The sequence below is a fragment of the Microtus pennsylvanicus genome, chromosome 6 (genome assembly GCF_037038515.1).
Source record: "Microtus pennsylvanicus isolate mMicPen1 chromosome 6, mMicPen1.hap1, whole genome shotgun sequence".
NCBI lineage: Eukaryota > Metazoa > Chordata > Mammalia > Rodentia > Cricetidae > Microtus > Microtus pennsylvanicus.
In genome coordinates, this window is record NC_134584.1 from 56,913,969 (window position 1) to 56,930,695 (window position 16,727).

At 42.3% G+C, this 16,727-nt stretch overlaps 1 protein-coding gene and 1 pseudogene across 1 annotated transcript in view; both read right to left on the reverse strand.

Annotated features, from left to right (window-relative positions):
• Positions 1 to 16,727, reverse strand: part of Arsb (arylsulfatase B) — a 166,658-nt gene that overhangs the window by 52,191 nt on the left and 97,740 nt on the right. Inside the window, exon 6 of the mRNA XM_075976301.1 lies at positions 5,288 to 5,358. Within this exon, the coding sequence (XP_075832416.1) occupies positions 5,288 to 5,358 (71 nt within the window). The remainder of the gene's footprint in view (positions 1 to 5,287; positions 5,359 to 16,727) is intronic.
• Positions 7,495 to 7,615, reverse strand: LOC142853214 (small nucleolar RNA SNORA24; annotated as a pseudogene).

The following is a 16,727-nucleotide window of genomic DNA, read 5'->3' on the forward strand; positions in this document are numbered from 1 at the left end:
GGCTTACAGTTCAGAGGTTTAGTCCATTATCACCATGGCAGGACATGGTAGCATGCAGGAAGTCTTGGTATCAGAGATGGAGCTGAGAATTCTACATCTTGGTCTGCAGGCAGCAGAAGAGACTGTGTACCACATTGGGCGTAGCTTGAGCATATGAGACCTCAAAGCCCACCCCTACAGTGACACACTTCCTCTAGCAAGGCCATACCTCCTAACAGTGCCATTCCCTAGGTACCAAGCAGTCAAACACATGAGTCTATGGGGTGCCATTCCTATTCAAACCACCACAGGAGGAGAGGAAACCAAGTCCCATATCCACCATCATCGCTAGCAGAAGCAACATCTCAGAGTGACACCCAGAAAGAAGAGGCCTTCCGCCTGAGCTCAGAGCAACGCTGCAGAGCCATTTCAGAGTGGGCTTTCAGTGATAGGGATTATGCTAACTTCTGTTAGTGCCCTTCACCAACAGTTGGGCTCCTGCTAGCACAACTCGTGTGTGTGTATGTGTATGTGTGTGTGCACATGTGTGTGAATTACTTATGCATATGTCATACAAGTGGAGTATTCTGGAGTTCTCATGATGACATCCAACATCTGAGGTGAGCTGTGGTCTCAGATTAGAGGACCAGGACCAACCCGACAGCTGCAAGCTGAGGTCACTATAGGGGTTCTTCCCATGATTTGGATGGTTCTGGGAAACACGGAATATAGCACAGGAGAGCCCTCCGTCTATGCAAGCTAAATTCAGACCCAGCATCACAGCTGCTTCCCCAGTCCCCTCCAGGCTTTCCCATAACTCACTGTGGACAACACCATCCTTTTCCTCAAGTCCTCACTGGCTACTTCTGCTATCTACTTCTAGAGAAAGACCTTGGGTCTAGGTCACACCACCAAAAAGAAAGGCATAGAGGTACGGGCTACTAGGCTTTGCGCGTAGTCTGCCCTCCACAGGCAGTGTCCTTGGTCCTTCCCTGAGTGGAGGCCCTGAGAGCAGAAGCTCAGAGAGTGGAGGCCCAGAGAGCGGAGGCTCGGAGAGCAGAGGCCCAGAGAGAAGAGGCCTGAAGAGCCGAGGCCCAGAGAATGGAAGGAGGGCAATTGCTATCTCTCTCTCCTGCTCAGTGAGCACCTCACCTGGTTGAAGGCCTCACGTGAGAGCAGCTGAAGTTCCAGCTAGACACTAATCCCTTCTAATGGCCAGCTTTGGATCGGACCTCTGGGAGTCCATGGTGGAAATGTGATTATATCTATTCCCCAATTTCAGCTCACTTCCAAAACAACGAATGAGCACAAACGTTAAGCAGACGGAGATTAGTCATCTTGGAGGGCACTGAAGATAGACCCCTTCCTCGTGGTTGGCTTTGGACCCCATTTTTTCCCTGCTATCACTAGAAAGGAAAACATTACAACGGCCTCTCCTTAGGCCTTCTAGTCAAAAGAATGGAATACCTCTGGCCCTGAGAGGAGATATAACACTCTGATCTCCTCCAAAGACTACAACATTATATACTATGCTGTCTCTTCCCTTGAACTTGGCCTGTCAATCAGACAGCCAGAGTCTACTCTCCAGGAAGGCTCATTCACCTAATAACATTCTAAGGAGATGGGAGGAATAATTATCCCTTAATGAGATAATGTGCTCACTTATACTTCCATAAAGTCTCTCCCCTGATGCAGTTGATTGCACATCTTCACTGCTGAGCTGCCTGCTTTTTGAGTTCTAAACTTCAGGAGTATAATTTTTCCTTTTTTCAGGCATGTTTTCCCCATCAGAGTGTGCACTCCCTACCATCCTGCTTTCTCGCTCATCCCCTGAAGCCCCACATCCCACTTTTCTGCCATGCAGCTGCTTGCCAACCTCCCTCCACTTGCGACCACGCCAGCTCAAATGGACCCCAACTCCGAGGGCATGACCTTCCTTCCCTCTTCATTCTTCTCCACCTACGCCCATTCAGCAGCTGCCAAAATTTACGGCTGGAATGCACTGTTTTTCTTTCAAACGCTAATAAAATGGTCCCTGAGCTTCCCTCTGACTCTGCTTTTTAAATTCTTTTATTAATGGGACAGCTAGCCTAAGGAGGGAGCCCAGTTTCCCTGGATGTCCCTGCTACTCTAAGGAGTGCTTAGGAAGAACCAGCTTCTGTGGGAACCTGGGGGGACATAGAAGGCAGGGCTCCCCTGGGAAACAACCAGTTCACACAGCGTATGAGGTGAGGAGACATGGGTACAGGAAATAGGACAGGGCTCAGAGAGGTGAACGGGATGTAGCAATAACAAAACCATGTATCAACCCAAACTAGTCTATTGTTTATAACGCTTCTAAGGTTTTCATTTCTATACATTTGTGTGACTGTGCCTGAGGCATCATTACTGTTCATGAATAGGTGGTCCCTCACAGCGTGCTCCCTAACCATCCTCCCCTCAGTCTGATACTCAGTCTGGGAGACACTAGAGTTGCAGCCACAGTCACACGGGCTAATGTCAGCCCTTACTTGATACACTAAGTTGGCTGCATCCTGGTTTCACATAAGTTTCTAGAATATCTATCTGGCTTTCCAGATGTTGGTGTCATCTAAGTTAAAATTTTCTTATAACTGGATTGAATTTTTCCCTGCAAATAACTGCATAGAAAAGAAAGCAGGTTCATGTCTTCATGGTAAAAAGCAGCAGATAAAGATAGTTTTTTTCCTGACTTTGCCTCACAGCAGACTGAAGTGACTCAGACATAGCAGAAAGGCCTGCAGGGTCATTCTGAATGAGCAGGAGGTGGGCTGGTGCTCCCTATAGACATAGATAACAAAGAACATCTCACTTCTGTGAACAAGTTAGTGAGGAAGGCCAACATCAAGGGCTTCTTTATAAGGGGCGCAAGGGACAACAGAGGCCATATCGTGCTCCTGAATTAATGACCACAATTATGGAACTTAGCTCAGCTACAAATAACACAGTGGAAACATTCAAGCAGTTGAGGAGTGGAGTCCCCTATCCCGACTTCCACACCCCTACTAACCTGCATTGTGCAGAAACCTCTTGTTCATGTTATTATTTTGCTAGGAGTATTTTAGGGAGGGCAGTCAAAAGCGATAGCAAACAGCGTTGTGATGGCCACCTAAGAAGCTGGCTCTAGGTTGTCACTCCTAATGCCAAACTAAACTATAGCCCAGTAAGTGCACAGGCTATTTATTTATTTTGGTATGAGGATTTAGCAAATGAAGACAGTCCAGAGCAGTTTTGTGGAAGCATATTCCAGATGCCCTGGACCAGGGTTCTATGAGAAGTTTTTAAATCTACTCCTGCATTCGCACTGTTCTCCAGACACCCCAGGAGATTCTGGTATTCCTGGAATAGGCCAAGTCTCTCAGGTGTGCAGGAACAGGGAAAGTTACCATAATAGCCTCCAGGTAGCTAATCAAAGGTCTCTGATTCTCTGGGCAGTGGATAAACTTATTTTCTAGCACCTTCTAGAATTGCGCTTGTAGACCAACAGAAATATAACGCAAATCACATATATAATTCTAAGGTTTCCATCAGTCACACTTTAAAAAAAGGAAAAAGAAACAGAGGAAGTATCAATAGTATATTCAACTAAACATACTCAAAGTACTGTCCTTTCAAAGCATTCCAATATGTATACATCATATGTGTGCACTCAACATATTCAAAGTACTGCCATCACAACATATATGCGCCATATGCGTACCTAGCCTTCAAAGTCTGATATGTATTTTATACTTAGAGCTGACCTCTCAACTCATAATTACCTACATTTCAAGTGCTCAGTAGTCACATGTAGCTAGTGGCTACCAGAGAGGACAGCACAAATCTAGCCTATTTGGGCTGTCCTCAGGGTCTAACCCACAGTCTTGTCCCTACCATTAATGTAATTTTACTCTAGAAGAGACATTTCTTGTCTGTTATTAGAATAGAACACTTTCCTCTTCTAGGTTTAATGCATCCACCTGGGTGAGGTGGTGTTTAGCTTTTAAAAGTTAACATACTATTAGATTTCATAGGACATTTTCAAACAATTTGTTTTTCCTGTCCGCCCCTACTACCCCATCACCTGACACCCTTTCTAAAGCCCCTCTTTCCCCTTGCAAGGTCCTCTTTCCAGTTGCATGACTATACCTACACTCACATGCATTCATCTACCTAAACATTAACAGCTAAGAGCTGCCCATGGAAGAAAAAATGCCATCTTTATCACTCTGGGTTACCTTGCTTAATAATTCCCAGATTCACCCACTTTCCTGGAAATTTCATAGTTTTAATTGCATCTAATCCCTCCCACAGTTGTCCACTCTGTGATCAAGTAATGATTAGTGACTGCTTATCAAGGTACTGGGCATTTGTGTTAACTGGTGAGGGTCAAAATACAAACAAGTCCTGGATCTTGCCATCCAGACCCTTCACGACAAAGAAACCATATGCCCACTTAGACTGTGTCTGATGCTATTCAGAGCCACTAAGAAACACTAAGGAAGGAATAACTGTTTTTCATGGGGCCCCTGGAATGCTCTAGAAACTGCAAAGAGGCAGAAAACAGGTATTGAGCTTTGGGATGATATAATCCACTATGGGCTTTGAAATGGCGGGCAGGACAGGTAATGCTGGGCAACAACATGACAAGGCCGGGTGAGAGGATGCTGGGTGCTCAGTGACGTCACGTGGTTAACCCTCTGAGCAGGAACGTGTAAGGGGCAGGCTCTTGTGCTCTCAAGGAAAGAATGAAGAAGTAAAGAGAGTTGGCCAAGGCAGTCCAGTGTCTGGGAAGGAGGTGGCATGGCCCCCACACGAGCACAGTGAATGCAACAGCACCCTTTGAGGAACTGGCAAGGCTCTGGTATGTAGCAGGTACAATGAAGCTGAATGACTCCCAGGACACTTAGGAAACTCACACCTGTGAGATTCTGCAGGTTCTGTACAGCATCTGGCCAACCCAATCAGAAGCTGTGGAGGCTCCTACAACTCCAGAGCTGGACAGTGGCTGTTTTGATGGTGAATTTTCTGTAAAAAAGGTTCTGGAACTCTTAGGTGACACAGGCAATGACATGATATTGGTGGTGGAAAGGGGACTCGGGGCTCCTGTTACATAGAGCCAGCAAATGGGAGAGCCAGAATTTACTAACTTCACAGAACACTGAAGCCGTTGTGAGATTCCCAGAACAAGTGTCAGAAGGAAATGTTGACACTACCAGTAACTCTGGTAGGTAGAGGGAGCTAGGCTAGAGTGTGAGGATTTACTAAAACACAGCAACACATTTAACACAGCAGCAGTTGTGGTACTCACACGGTGAGCTGTCAAAGAAGTCCCGGTCAATGTTATGCAGCAGCTCCACTCTGGGGGATGGGATTCCTTCGCTGGAAAAGAATTTTTAGGAAAAATTAACTTCCTCTCAAACGGGTGTGCACTGTTTCATGACTTCTTTTCTTGATGCCTGCAGAAAATAACAAATCTGCCAGGAAACAATCTTATCACTATTCCGATGTACCTAAAAGCCGTGGATGGTGGATCTTCATTGGGTCATCTCTCTACATCATAACGATAATTGGAAGCTCCACATAAAAATGTCAGTGTCAGGCACATGATGACACCATGGCCAGATTTAACCATTCTTTATGAAAGAAACATAATATTCAAGTCATCTGTGGGGATGTCGTACTGTGTAGAAGGAAACGAAGAACATCTTTCAAACTGGTGACACAAAAATTGCAGATGTAGCAGCCTCCTCATTATCTGTCACAGTCTTCAAATCTTTCTCATAGCCAAAGGGACCGCAGATCTATTTTTAATTAATTAATTAGCTAATTAATTAATTTAGTCAGGGTCCCCCGTGGCCCAGGCTGACTTGGAACTTGCTATACAGCAAAGGCTGCCTTCAACTCCTGACCTTCCTGCTGAAGTTCTGAGGTTGTATGCTTATACTACTACACCTGGATCACAGATTTAATAGAAATGCAAGTTAAATACATGCCTTTTAAACCTTCTTTGAAAGAAAATGTAACTACCAATAGAACCTAAATTGACCAAAGAAAAAATTGATGTCTCTTAGTTCAATCTGCTCCTATTACAGGAAAGAAACTATGTCCTAAGTTACTGGAAGAATATTGGGCTGTATGACTTTGAAAGTAGGGTTCTTTAAAAACTGGAAGTATAAACACCCTAAAGAACCCTGGTCAGTTCATCTTGACCTCGTGGAAGCTGTGAATCAGGGTAAACCACTGGAAGAGAGCTGAAGACACTTGCTAATCCAGTATTCTTGCTACGCATTGCTGGTGGCAAAATACAGTTAACATCACAGGACTCAGGCATGCATGAATAAACCATAAAGTTCCTGATAAAACCATAAAGACATGATTTCCAGAAGGCCCAGGGTCCACAGCCAAACTCACAGTTCATTCTATAATAGTTATTTCAGATTTCAAAGACAGCAACATTTCAAATTGGTCCATCCATCAATTTGCTACTTGGTGTTTTTCAAGTAAGAAAATGCTAAAATATAATTAGTAAATTTAAAACCAAATCAAAGAACCTCAACTAGCATCATCGTTTTCTAAACTAAGATTAATTTCACACATATAAACACACAGAGAGATGCAACTTGAATATATTTAGTGTAAATATTTTACGAGAGTCTGTTCTCACTCTTACTCTCATAAAACACTCAGAGAGGCCTGGTCTCCAGGGACAATACTCACATAGGATGTTCCACAGTCCTCAGTCCTGGAGGCAGCATTGTAGGATGGGTTGGAATTGACAGCATGGCATATCTCCTAGGACTCTACGCTTCCTATTTTCTACTGAAAACACTTCCCTGCCTACCTATGGATTCTGGAGATTGACAGCTAGTTCCAAACTAGGTTTTAGTGCAGAGGCTCTGAATGCAAGGAAGGGAAGATGGGCAAAGAGAATGGTAACTATCAGAAAATGTGACCACGAGAGAGGCTCAGCAGTAAAGAGCACGCACTGCTCTTCCAGAGGAAGCAAGTTCAATTCCCAGCAATTATGTCAGATGAAGACTTTCTGAACCTGAAGTCTGTTGACAATCATTTTTGATTATCCTTGGGAAAGTCTTTACAGGCAGACTTCTCAAGATGCCAACAGGATCTCCAAGCCCCCAACTGTCATAGTGTGTTACGATTCTACTTTTAAAATATGCTAATCAAGATATTTTAGCAAGGATGTGGTTAAAAGACATGCCAAGAAAATACAATATGTGACAAGTGGTTAAAACAATAACAAACATATTGAGAGATTCCAGATTATTAAGAAAACCAAATCAACATTTAGGGGAATTGAATAAAATATAAATCTTGGGTTGCCTAATTTTAAAAACATGTAAAATCTCAATTCAAGCTCATATAATTCACATGGGTTAACCCTTTGGAAAGGGATGAATTTTAGAAATCTACACGACTACTTAAACTTTTTACAAACCTTTCAATAATCATCTAGAAAAGTATGCCCAAGACTCCGGCACCCTAGCTTCTTAACAAAAATGCTGCCAGTCAGGGTCTGATACCAGATAAATGGTGACAGTTTCGCCAATAAACAAGAATATGCTCTCCCAGGGCCAGGAAATGAGACTGCCACAGCAGCCCACGGACACAGATGAAACTCGAAACGATGCACACGGGGCTGGGGATGCAGCTTGGTGACAGAGCCGTTGCACAGGATGTACTAGACCTTGTTCTGTCCCTAGCATCACATAAAAGCAATGTTGCTGGGTACAAGAAGGGAAGATGGTAATTATGGGACTATGGAAAAATATACACCAGACTGTACACTGGGATGAGGAATCAGTACAAGGAAACTGTATAGGACTTTGACTTTCTAACATGCTTTTAAACTGTTAGGAAATAGAAACATAATCAAGAACGAGGTACTGAGCACTTGGGGAAGAGAACTGTGAGTCTGAGGTCGGCCTGGGCTATAAAGCAAACAAAAACAGCAGCAACAAATGTACTGTCTGTGGAAACATCCATGGAGGTACAAACAGAACACTTAAAACAATAACAAGGTTAAAGCTCGGATGCTCACACAGTCTAAGAGTGGACATAGTCCCAAGATGAGACAACTCTCCATCTCAACAAATACAAAATGTATGAGTAGTATAGAAGGTATTAGTAAATATTTGGGATTTAATTGTATTCTACCTATTTATAATCTATCATAGTAACTGATCATGAGTCTTGACATTTCCTTGCAGGTCTTTGAACAAAACTGTCTTTATCTATAGTTGGAAATGGCAATGTCTCAAGTTCCATGGCTGAAGTAATTTCTTCTGCCTTCAGTAAAGGGCTTGGGGGTCTCAATGTTTAGAATGGGGGATGGGAGTTAAGAGGAGCAAGAAAGGAAGAAGGAAATTCTAAGGAAGGAGGGAATAAAGCATGGGGGAGGGGAAATGTGGTTAGGGGGTTGTGTAGTTTCCATTCACAGTTACAAAGTAAGTTCCCAATAGAACATCCCCATCGTCTCAGTGTGTGGGTGCACCCCTCGTGGTCCTGAGTTCCTTGCTCATGCTCTCTCCTTCTATTCCTGATTTGGACCTTGAGATTTCTGTCCGGTGCTCCAATGTGGGTCTCTGTCTCCTTTCATCGCTTGATGGTTATTATTCAGGAGGATGCCTATATGTTTTTCTTTGGGTTCACCTTCTTATTTAGCTTCTCTAGGATGACGAATTATAGGCTCAATGTCCTTTATTTATGGCTAGAAACAAAATATGACCAAGGCCAGCTGGCCTGGATCTGAAAAAGCATGGGATAAAACCGGACTCACTCGCTGAACAAAGCAGGCAATGAGGACTACTGAGAACTCAAGAACAATGGCAACGGGTTTTTGATCCTACTGCACGTACTGGCTTTGTGGGAGCCTAGGCAGTTTGGATGCTCACCTTACTAGACCTGGATGGAGGTGGGTGGTCCTTGGACTTCCCACAGGGCAGGGAACCCTGATTGCTCTTCGGGCTGACGAGGGAGGGGGACTTGATTGGAGGGGGGGGGAAATGGGAGGCGGTGGTGGGGAGGAGGCAGAAATCTTAAATAAATAAAAAAAAAACAAAGTTGCGGGGTTGGTGAAAATCTTCTCCCAGTAAGTGGGTTGCCTTTTTGTCTTAGTGACGGTGTCCTTTGCTTTACAGAAGCTTTGAGCTTATAATTCATGTTCCTAGAGAAGCTAAATAAGAAGGTGAATCCAAAGACAAACACATAGGCATCCTCCTGAATATTGACCTTCATCAGGCGATGAAAGGAGACAGAGACCCACATTGGAGCGCCGGACAGAAATCTCAAGGTCCAAATCAGGAGCAGAAGGAGACGAAGCACGAGCAAGGAACTCAGGACCGCGAGGGGTGCACCCACACACTGAGACAATGGGGATGTTCTATCGGGAACTCACCAAGGCCAGCTGGCCTGGGTCTGAAAAAGCATGGGATAAATTTGGACTAGCTGAACATAGCAGACAATGAGGAAGAATGGGAACTCAAGAACAATCGCAGTGGGTTTTTGATCCTACTGCACGTACTGGCTTTGGGGGAGCTTAGGCAGTTTGGATGCTCACCTTACTAGACCTGGATAGAGGTGGGCGGTCCTTGGGCTTCCCACAGGGCAGGGAACCCTGATTGCTCTTCGAGCAGATGAGGGAGGGTGACTTGATCGGGGGAGGGGGAGGGAAATGGGAGGCGGTGGCGGGGAGGAGGCAGAAATCCTTAATAAATAAATAAATTAAAAAAAAAGAAGCCAGGAAAAAAAAACAAAGTAAGTTGCCAACACAGATACATTAAAATAATTCTCTGTTGAGAAATATTCCTTTACACTGTGAGAATGCACCACTGTGATTGGTTTAATAAAGAACTGAATGGCCCATACCTAGGCAGAAAGAGGCTAGGTGGAACTTCAGGGGGCAGAGAGGTCTCAGGGAAGAAAGGTGGAGTTGCCAGCTAGACATGGAAGAAGCAGGGTGGGTGGTGCAGAGTGAATGCAACCAAGCCTCGTAAAAGAACATAGAATAACACCAGGGGTAAATTTAAGCTATAAAAGCTAGTTAGAAACAAGCCTAAAGTATATGCTGAGCTTTCATAATTAATAAGTCTTTATATAATGATTTGGGGGCTGGTGGTCCAAGAAAGCCTACTATATAAGGTGCCCAACATCCACCCATGAATATCCAAATAAGTCCTGAGAAAGGCTTTCAAAAAAAGTTCAGAACACAAAGTCAAACATGGTTCTATATAGAGACACAGCTACCGGCCGCTGCCTGTGAGCTGGAGCCAGCTGCTGGCGTCATGTGCCTGCACCATGCGCTAAGCTGAGGCATGTGGCAGCTGACATGGCAGTTTAGGGTTTGTCTCACATGGTCAGAGAATGTTGCAGATGCTTAGTAAATCTAGGTTCAGACACAGAAACCTCTAAGAAGGTACAATTTGTTTAAAAATGTTCTTAGATATAGAAAAAAAAAGAAAATGGGTATAGACATTCATAGAAAAAATAAATAGCTTAAAAATAATAAAGTCTTTAAAAGAGAATAAATTAATATAGAAAAATAAGCTACATAAGAATGGAAAGTACTATAACACAGGGAGTTTGGACCTTATATTGTGCTTTGTTAATTTTGAATTTTTTTGAATGATAACAAACAGAGAATGACAGCTGCTGAAAGACACTGGATTAAACCAGCTGAATTAAACCAGCTGAGATACTTTAGGAATGCCTTAACTTTAAAATGGAACTCAGAAAATGTATTGCTTTGGGGAAGAGACTATTCTTTTGTTTCCATAGAAAACAAAAGACTGTGGATTCATTCAAGGCTAAAGAGGATAAGGTTTGATTTGGAAAGACTCCCTGAAAATCCTGGCTATAGAAATAAAGAAATAAATCTACAAAAACTTTAAGACTGGTGACATATATTTTACCTGCTCAAACATAAAACAACAAATAAAATCATCTTTGGCTGGCCTGTGTACAATACACAGTTGATACTTGTGTTAACGCAAATATGTATGTTAGATTTGAAAGTTTGATTGTTTTCAGAGCAAGGGGACCAAATAGCAAGAAAACTGGTGGCCCAGATGATCCAGTCTCTCAGAATGCCTCTGTTGCAGTTTCTTCGGAGTTCTGCATCCCAACAGCTTCAAGATTGCCGGCTGAGATGGTTCAGACTCACAGACTATTCTAGCCAGGACTACAGATAAGCCTTGTGCTTTCCCATTGCCCAGAGACTGGACAAGAAATGTTATGGGTAGTTTTTCTAGGACTTGACCAATATCTAAGTTTTCTCAGGGTTCCCCAAAGATGCAATCACCCCCAGACCACAGGAAGTAGTCTAGAGATTATAATGCCCACATTCCCAAAGAGTGGGGTGGGTGGCTTTTGGTCATTCAATGGGTTATAGATGTTTGCCATCATTTAGAGGGGTTGGTTACAAACTATTACTATTCACAGTGAGGGAGAAAACTAAACAAAGGAGATTAGATTCAGGAATCTCATTCTGAAAAGAAAAGGGGGAATACAGAAACAATATGATAAAAGGGTATGTTGTTGAACTTACTTTCAAACTAAAAAAGCAACTACTAGTCTCAAATATTTTGCATTGATATGGATTTTACACATTGATACAAAATTTGAGTTATTTTTGTTATACTGTATATATGTTTCTATTCTTAAGATATTTTGTATATTGACACAAATTTTGGGTTATTTTTGTTATACTGTATATAATTCTATTCTTGTTTAAGTATTGTACATATGCAGCTCATTTAACATTGTATGTAAAGTTCTAGAGCTTGAAAGCTATTAAGGATAATAAAGAAAGACAGGCTAATAGTTATTCATCTATGACAATCAAACTTGTAGTCAGGTTTGGTATGACACTTCAGAGACATACATAATATGGCATTTAAGATGTTTCAATAATCAAAGGCTTCCAATGATGATGAGACACATCTGTTCCTGGCAGCACCAATCTGCTTCATAGATGGATGATGGGCACTGAAGAACCTCCAAATGGAATTTGTTCTCACTGTGGCAAAGCCATCCATTTGGGTAAGAAACTGTCCTTGCTTCTACTGCTGACAGTATGCTGTACAAACAGGATAAGCAGGACACAAAGGAATAAGACTACTGAACTTTGCCAAGACAAGGTAGGTCAGTACTTCAAAATTCCTGCTTCACAGAAAAGTCTGTCAGATATTCTATGCATGTAGGCTGAAGGTGGATGCCCTAATGTTGCAGTGGAAGCTTGGGTGACTGACTGTCCAGGCAGCCAGCTGTTTCTGTTGTTTCTGTAGTTTTGGAAGTTGATTGTTCTGCATTTGTTGTTTACTCCAGTCATATTATATCCTGAGATATAATATTATATCTCAGGTCTTTGATGGGGTTGAAGATAAGATAGTTATAATTAGTTTTCCTTAGTCATGATAGAAAGTAAATTAGGAGGTTCAAAACTTTGGACTCAGACAAGATAGGTTGATAACGCAGTATTTTCTCTAAATTTTCCAAATACAAATGGAGTGGACACTGTGAATGCAATTCTTACCTGACAATTTTTCTTAATGTTTATAGTTTTATTATGTTAGAGATAAAACATTTCATTTTTGTTTAGACAAAAAGGAGGAAGTGCTGCGGAATATTCCCTTACACTGTGTGAAAATGTGTCCCTGTGGTTGCTTAATAAAGAGCTGAATGGCCACTATTTAGTCAGGAAGAGGTTAAGTGGGCCTTCTGGAGACAGAGAGGTCTTGGGGAAGAAGAAAGGCCAAGTAGTCAGCCAGACATGAAGGAAGCAGGATGGGCAGAACAGTCATGTAAAACATGCAGATTGAAAAATGCGGGTTAATTTAAGTTGTGAGAGCTAGTTAGAAACAAGCCTAAGATATAGAAAACACTTTCATAATTAATAAGAAGTCTTCATGTCATGATTTGGGGGATGGTAGTTCAAGAAAGCCTGCCACATCTCTCTTTTAAACAGCATCAGTTCAAGAAGGCACAGCTGGGCATAGTAAAGATGCACCTATAATCCCAATAATTCAGAGATAGTAAAGGCTGAAAGACCATGAGTTTTAGTCTAGCCTGAGCTACATATGTGTATTTCTAGAACATGGGCTCGGATCTGGGGATGGAGGCCAGGGAGGGTGGTGAACTGAGAAGTATCAGAAACTTCTGCAGGCCTTATAGGTTTTCCTGGGAAATGATGAAGAGAGAATATTTGTAAAAGGAAATAAAACCAATGACCCAGGACCATACTCTGAGAAGCAGATATAATACAATATAAACTGGGCCACAACATCTGTATTCCCTTTATAAACTACAGTCAGACAGCTGTAGCTTTAATTTCTAAGACACATAATGTTCTCTCTCATTTGAGAGAGAGGAAAACTCCAGCATTAACACATCCCACTCGTTATGAGCTATGTATTTAAAAAGATGAGATGTGATCTGCTACCTATGAATTTTCCTTATTTGGAGGCGTTTGAACAGGTACTGAAAGTTTAATTGCTTAAGTAACACTGTCTTCAACAGGCAATGAATCCCATCTGGGAAATTCCATATCTCAATCATGACTGCTGATGTTTGTGGAAATTTTTTTCCATAATCATATATCTAGTCTTAGGTAAACCAAAGCAACGGTTGCTTCTATTATAGCAGAGCTGTAATAAAATACAGACACAGAACTGTAATCACCCCCTGCTGGGCCTGTAAGAATGGCCACAGCAGTAAGCAGAAAAAGTAAGTAAGCAAAGAACTATGTAAAGGAAAAGGACAGAATCCCTTTGCTCACTCTAACCACTTAAGACAGAGGACAGTCTCTCAACCGTACAAGGGACGTGCTCCATCCATGCCATAAACCACCAAACTAGGATTAGCTTTTGATTGCTTTGGCAAGGTTGGATTGAATAATAGCAGCTAGCACTGACATACAATTTAAAATTGCCACAGGGGGAGATTGCTTAGCAATTAATAGTGCTTGTTACTCTTGCAGAGGACACAAGTTTAGTTTCTAGCACCCACATTTAGGTAGCTCTTAACCACATGTAACTCTAGCTCCAGCGTATCCAATGCCCTCTTCTGGCCTTCACATACACATGTGAATACACATACACACACATAAATAATAATAACAATCAAAATAATAAATCTTTAAAATAATTGACATGTACTAATCTCATCTAATTTTCAATGCTATAGATCCAACCTTGGCTAGAGTGATTGTTTAAGTTGACCTAATCTTGGCTAAAGTGATTGGTTAGGCTGACTCAACCTTGGCTAAGATAATTGGTTAGGTTGATCCAACCTTGGTTAAGGTGATTGGTTAGGTTGACCCAGTCTTGACTAGGGTGCTTGGTTATGTTGCTTCCATGATCCCTGGTTGAGAAAATGATGTATTTGGGTTTGAAACTCGGGCTGAAGGACTCCTAAACTTCACTCCTAACCAACATGCTACACTGTCTCCTCAGTAAAATGTTTACATATGGCCTCAGCATCTCTTTGGATGTATTATACCATACATTTAGCTTCTTTTTATGACTCCATAAACAACTACCTCTATGCAGGCTAGCTTTATGTCAACTTAACAGAAGATGAAGTCATTTGGGAAGGTGGGAAAATGTCCCACCGGACTGTGTGGAAAGCCTGTGAGGCATTTTCTTGATTAATGATTGATGTGGGAGGGCCCAGCTCACTGTGGGTAGAGTTACCCATAGGCTGGTGGCACGGGTTCTATAATAAAGCAAGCTGAGAAAGTCATGGAGAACAAGTTAGTAAGCAGAACTTCTCCAGGCCTCTGTATCAGCTCCTGCCTCCAGGTTCCTACCTTGAGTTCCTACCCTAAGCCCCATCAAAATGAACTATTATGTGTGAATAGAATATGGTCTGGAGAGATGGCCCAGCTGTTAAGAGCACTGCCTGCTCTTCCAAAGGTCCTGAGTTCAATTTCCAGCAACCACATGGTGGCTCACAACCATCTATAATGAGACCTGGTGCCCTCTTGAGGAAGAGACCTGGTCAGTCATCCTCATCAACTTAGACCATGAAACCCAATATGGACAAGTTCAACAAAACCGCCATACACAGGCTGCCATGCATGCTTCAGCATGGCCAGGGCATAAATTTCATTTATTCAGTTTTTCAAAAGATAAAACAAGGCCTTTTCTCCCCAAGTTGCTTTTGGTCATGGTGTTTTATCACAGCAATAGAAACTCTGAGGCAATCTCTCATGGCAAATCCTTGTATTAACAAACAAGGCAATCATGTCTTCATTCTTTTCCCATATGACTGACAAAATGGTATGTTGTTGTCACTGGTGAAATTTCAATATTTCATTTAAATCAATCTTTAAATTTCATATTGTCTATATTAGTTTTATTTGACATACAGACAAGAGACACTGAGCAGTGACTAGTCTTAATCCTTCCTAGGACTCTACAGTTTCAGACGCTGAGATCGCATCACTGTCTGATCACAGTACCCAGCTTTTGACTTCCATTATGCTCCACGTCGAAGGCTGAGGCAGAAACCCCTTCCCTCAGACAAATGAGACATGATGACATGGCTCCCCTTTTACCACCAACTGCTGACCATCTGTCACAAAGACACGTCCTAGAAGACACTGTCATATTTTTAGAAAAAGAAACAGCAACAGCAAGAGTTTTTGAGGAGAAATTTTGAAGGAAGCAAACAAGCAAAGCCCAAGCCAGTTGCTGCTAAAAACACGAAGAGACCTGCCAGGGCAGCTACCATCCACGTGTGAGCAGGTTCACCTCCCCTGCAGCTGTGCTCCCAGATGCTGAGTCATCCTGCACCCAGGCCTGAGCTGGGTTTTCCTACACATTCTGCCCGGTCTCAGTTAAGTTCTAACAAGACAGGTACCACTGTGCTCACAAATTATTTCAGCTCATTATTTTTTGCAGAGTTGGGGATTGAACCCAGAGCCTTCTCGTCCGTGCCAGACAATCACTGTACCATTGAGCTTCATTTCCAGCCTGTGTCACATCTAACACACGATGAAATTAATGCCTGAAGATATCAGGAAGTGCAGGAACAATAAACACAGGAGATGGGATTTGAACCAGAGCTGACCACAAAGTACACATTTGAAACCATTACATTGGAAAACCACTTATAAGACTTATTGTATTCACTGTGTATGTATGGGTGGGTATTGGCTCTATGCAAAACCTGTGCTCCTTGCAAAGCCCTGTAACATGCAAGTATTACCGTGAGAAAAGAGGTTAGGCATGGGAATTATAAAATTTAAACAAAATTTGGTAAGGATGTAAGTTGAATTTATTTGCTAGAGGATAGGGATTCTTTTGCATTGCTATTTGCTTATATTAAGGAGCTTATTAAGTTTTTTTAAAGTAGACCACTCAAGAGAAAAAGAAATTATCAAAACTCATACTCTTAATGCAATCTCTTCCTATTGGTTACTGAAAAGTAAGACTCTTGGGTTAGTAGCAGGACACGCCATAGGGGATGCTATGCCCTTCTTCCAATTTCCATTCTAATCCTCATGAAGAATCTTGAGAAGATGAAGACTGGCTGCAGTGTTGGCAACTAGGCAGGAGGCTGGCTGCCAAGGTCCTGAGGGGATTTCTGTAACGCCAGCGCTGATGAGACTAACAGCATATTTTTTGGTTTTACAATAAGGATCAAAACCTGATTCAAAGAAAGAAAGAAAAAAAAACATTCACTTCGTCTGCCTCTAACCTTACCATGTAGGGGCTACACAAGACAAA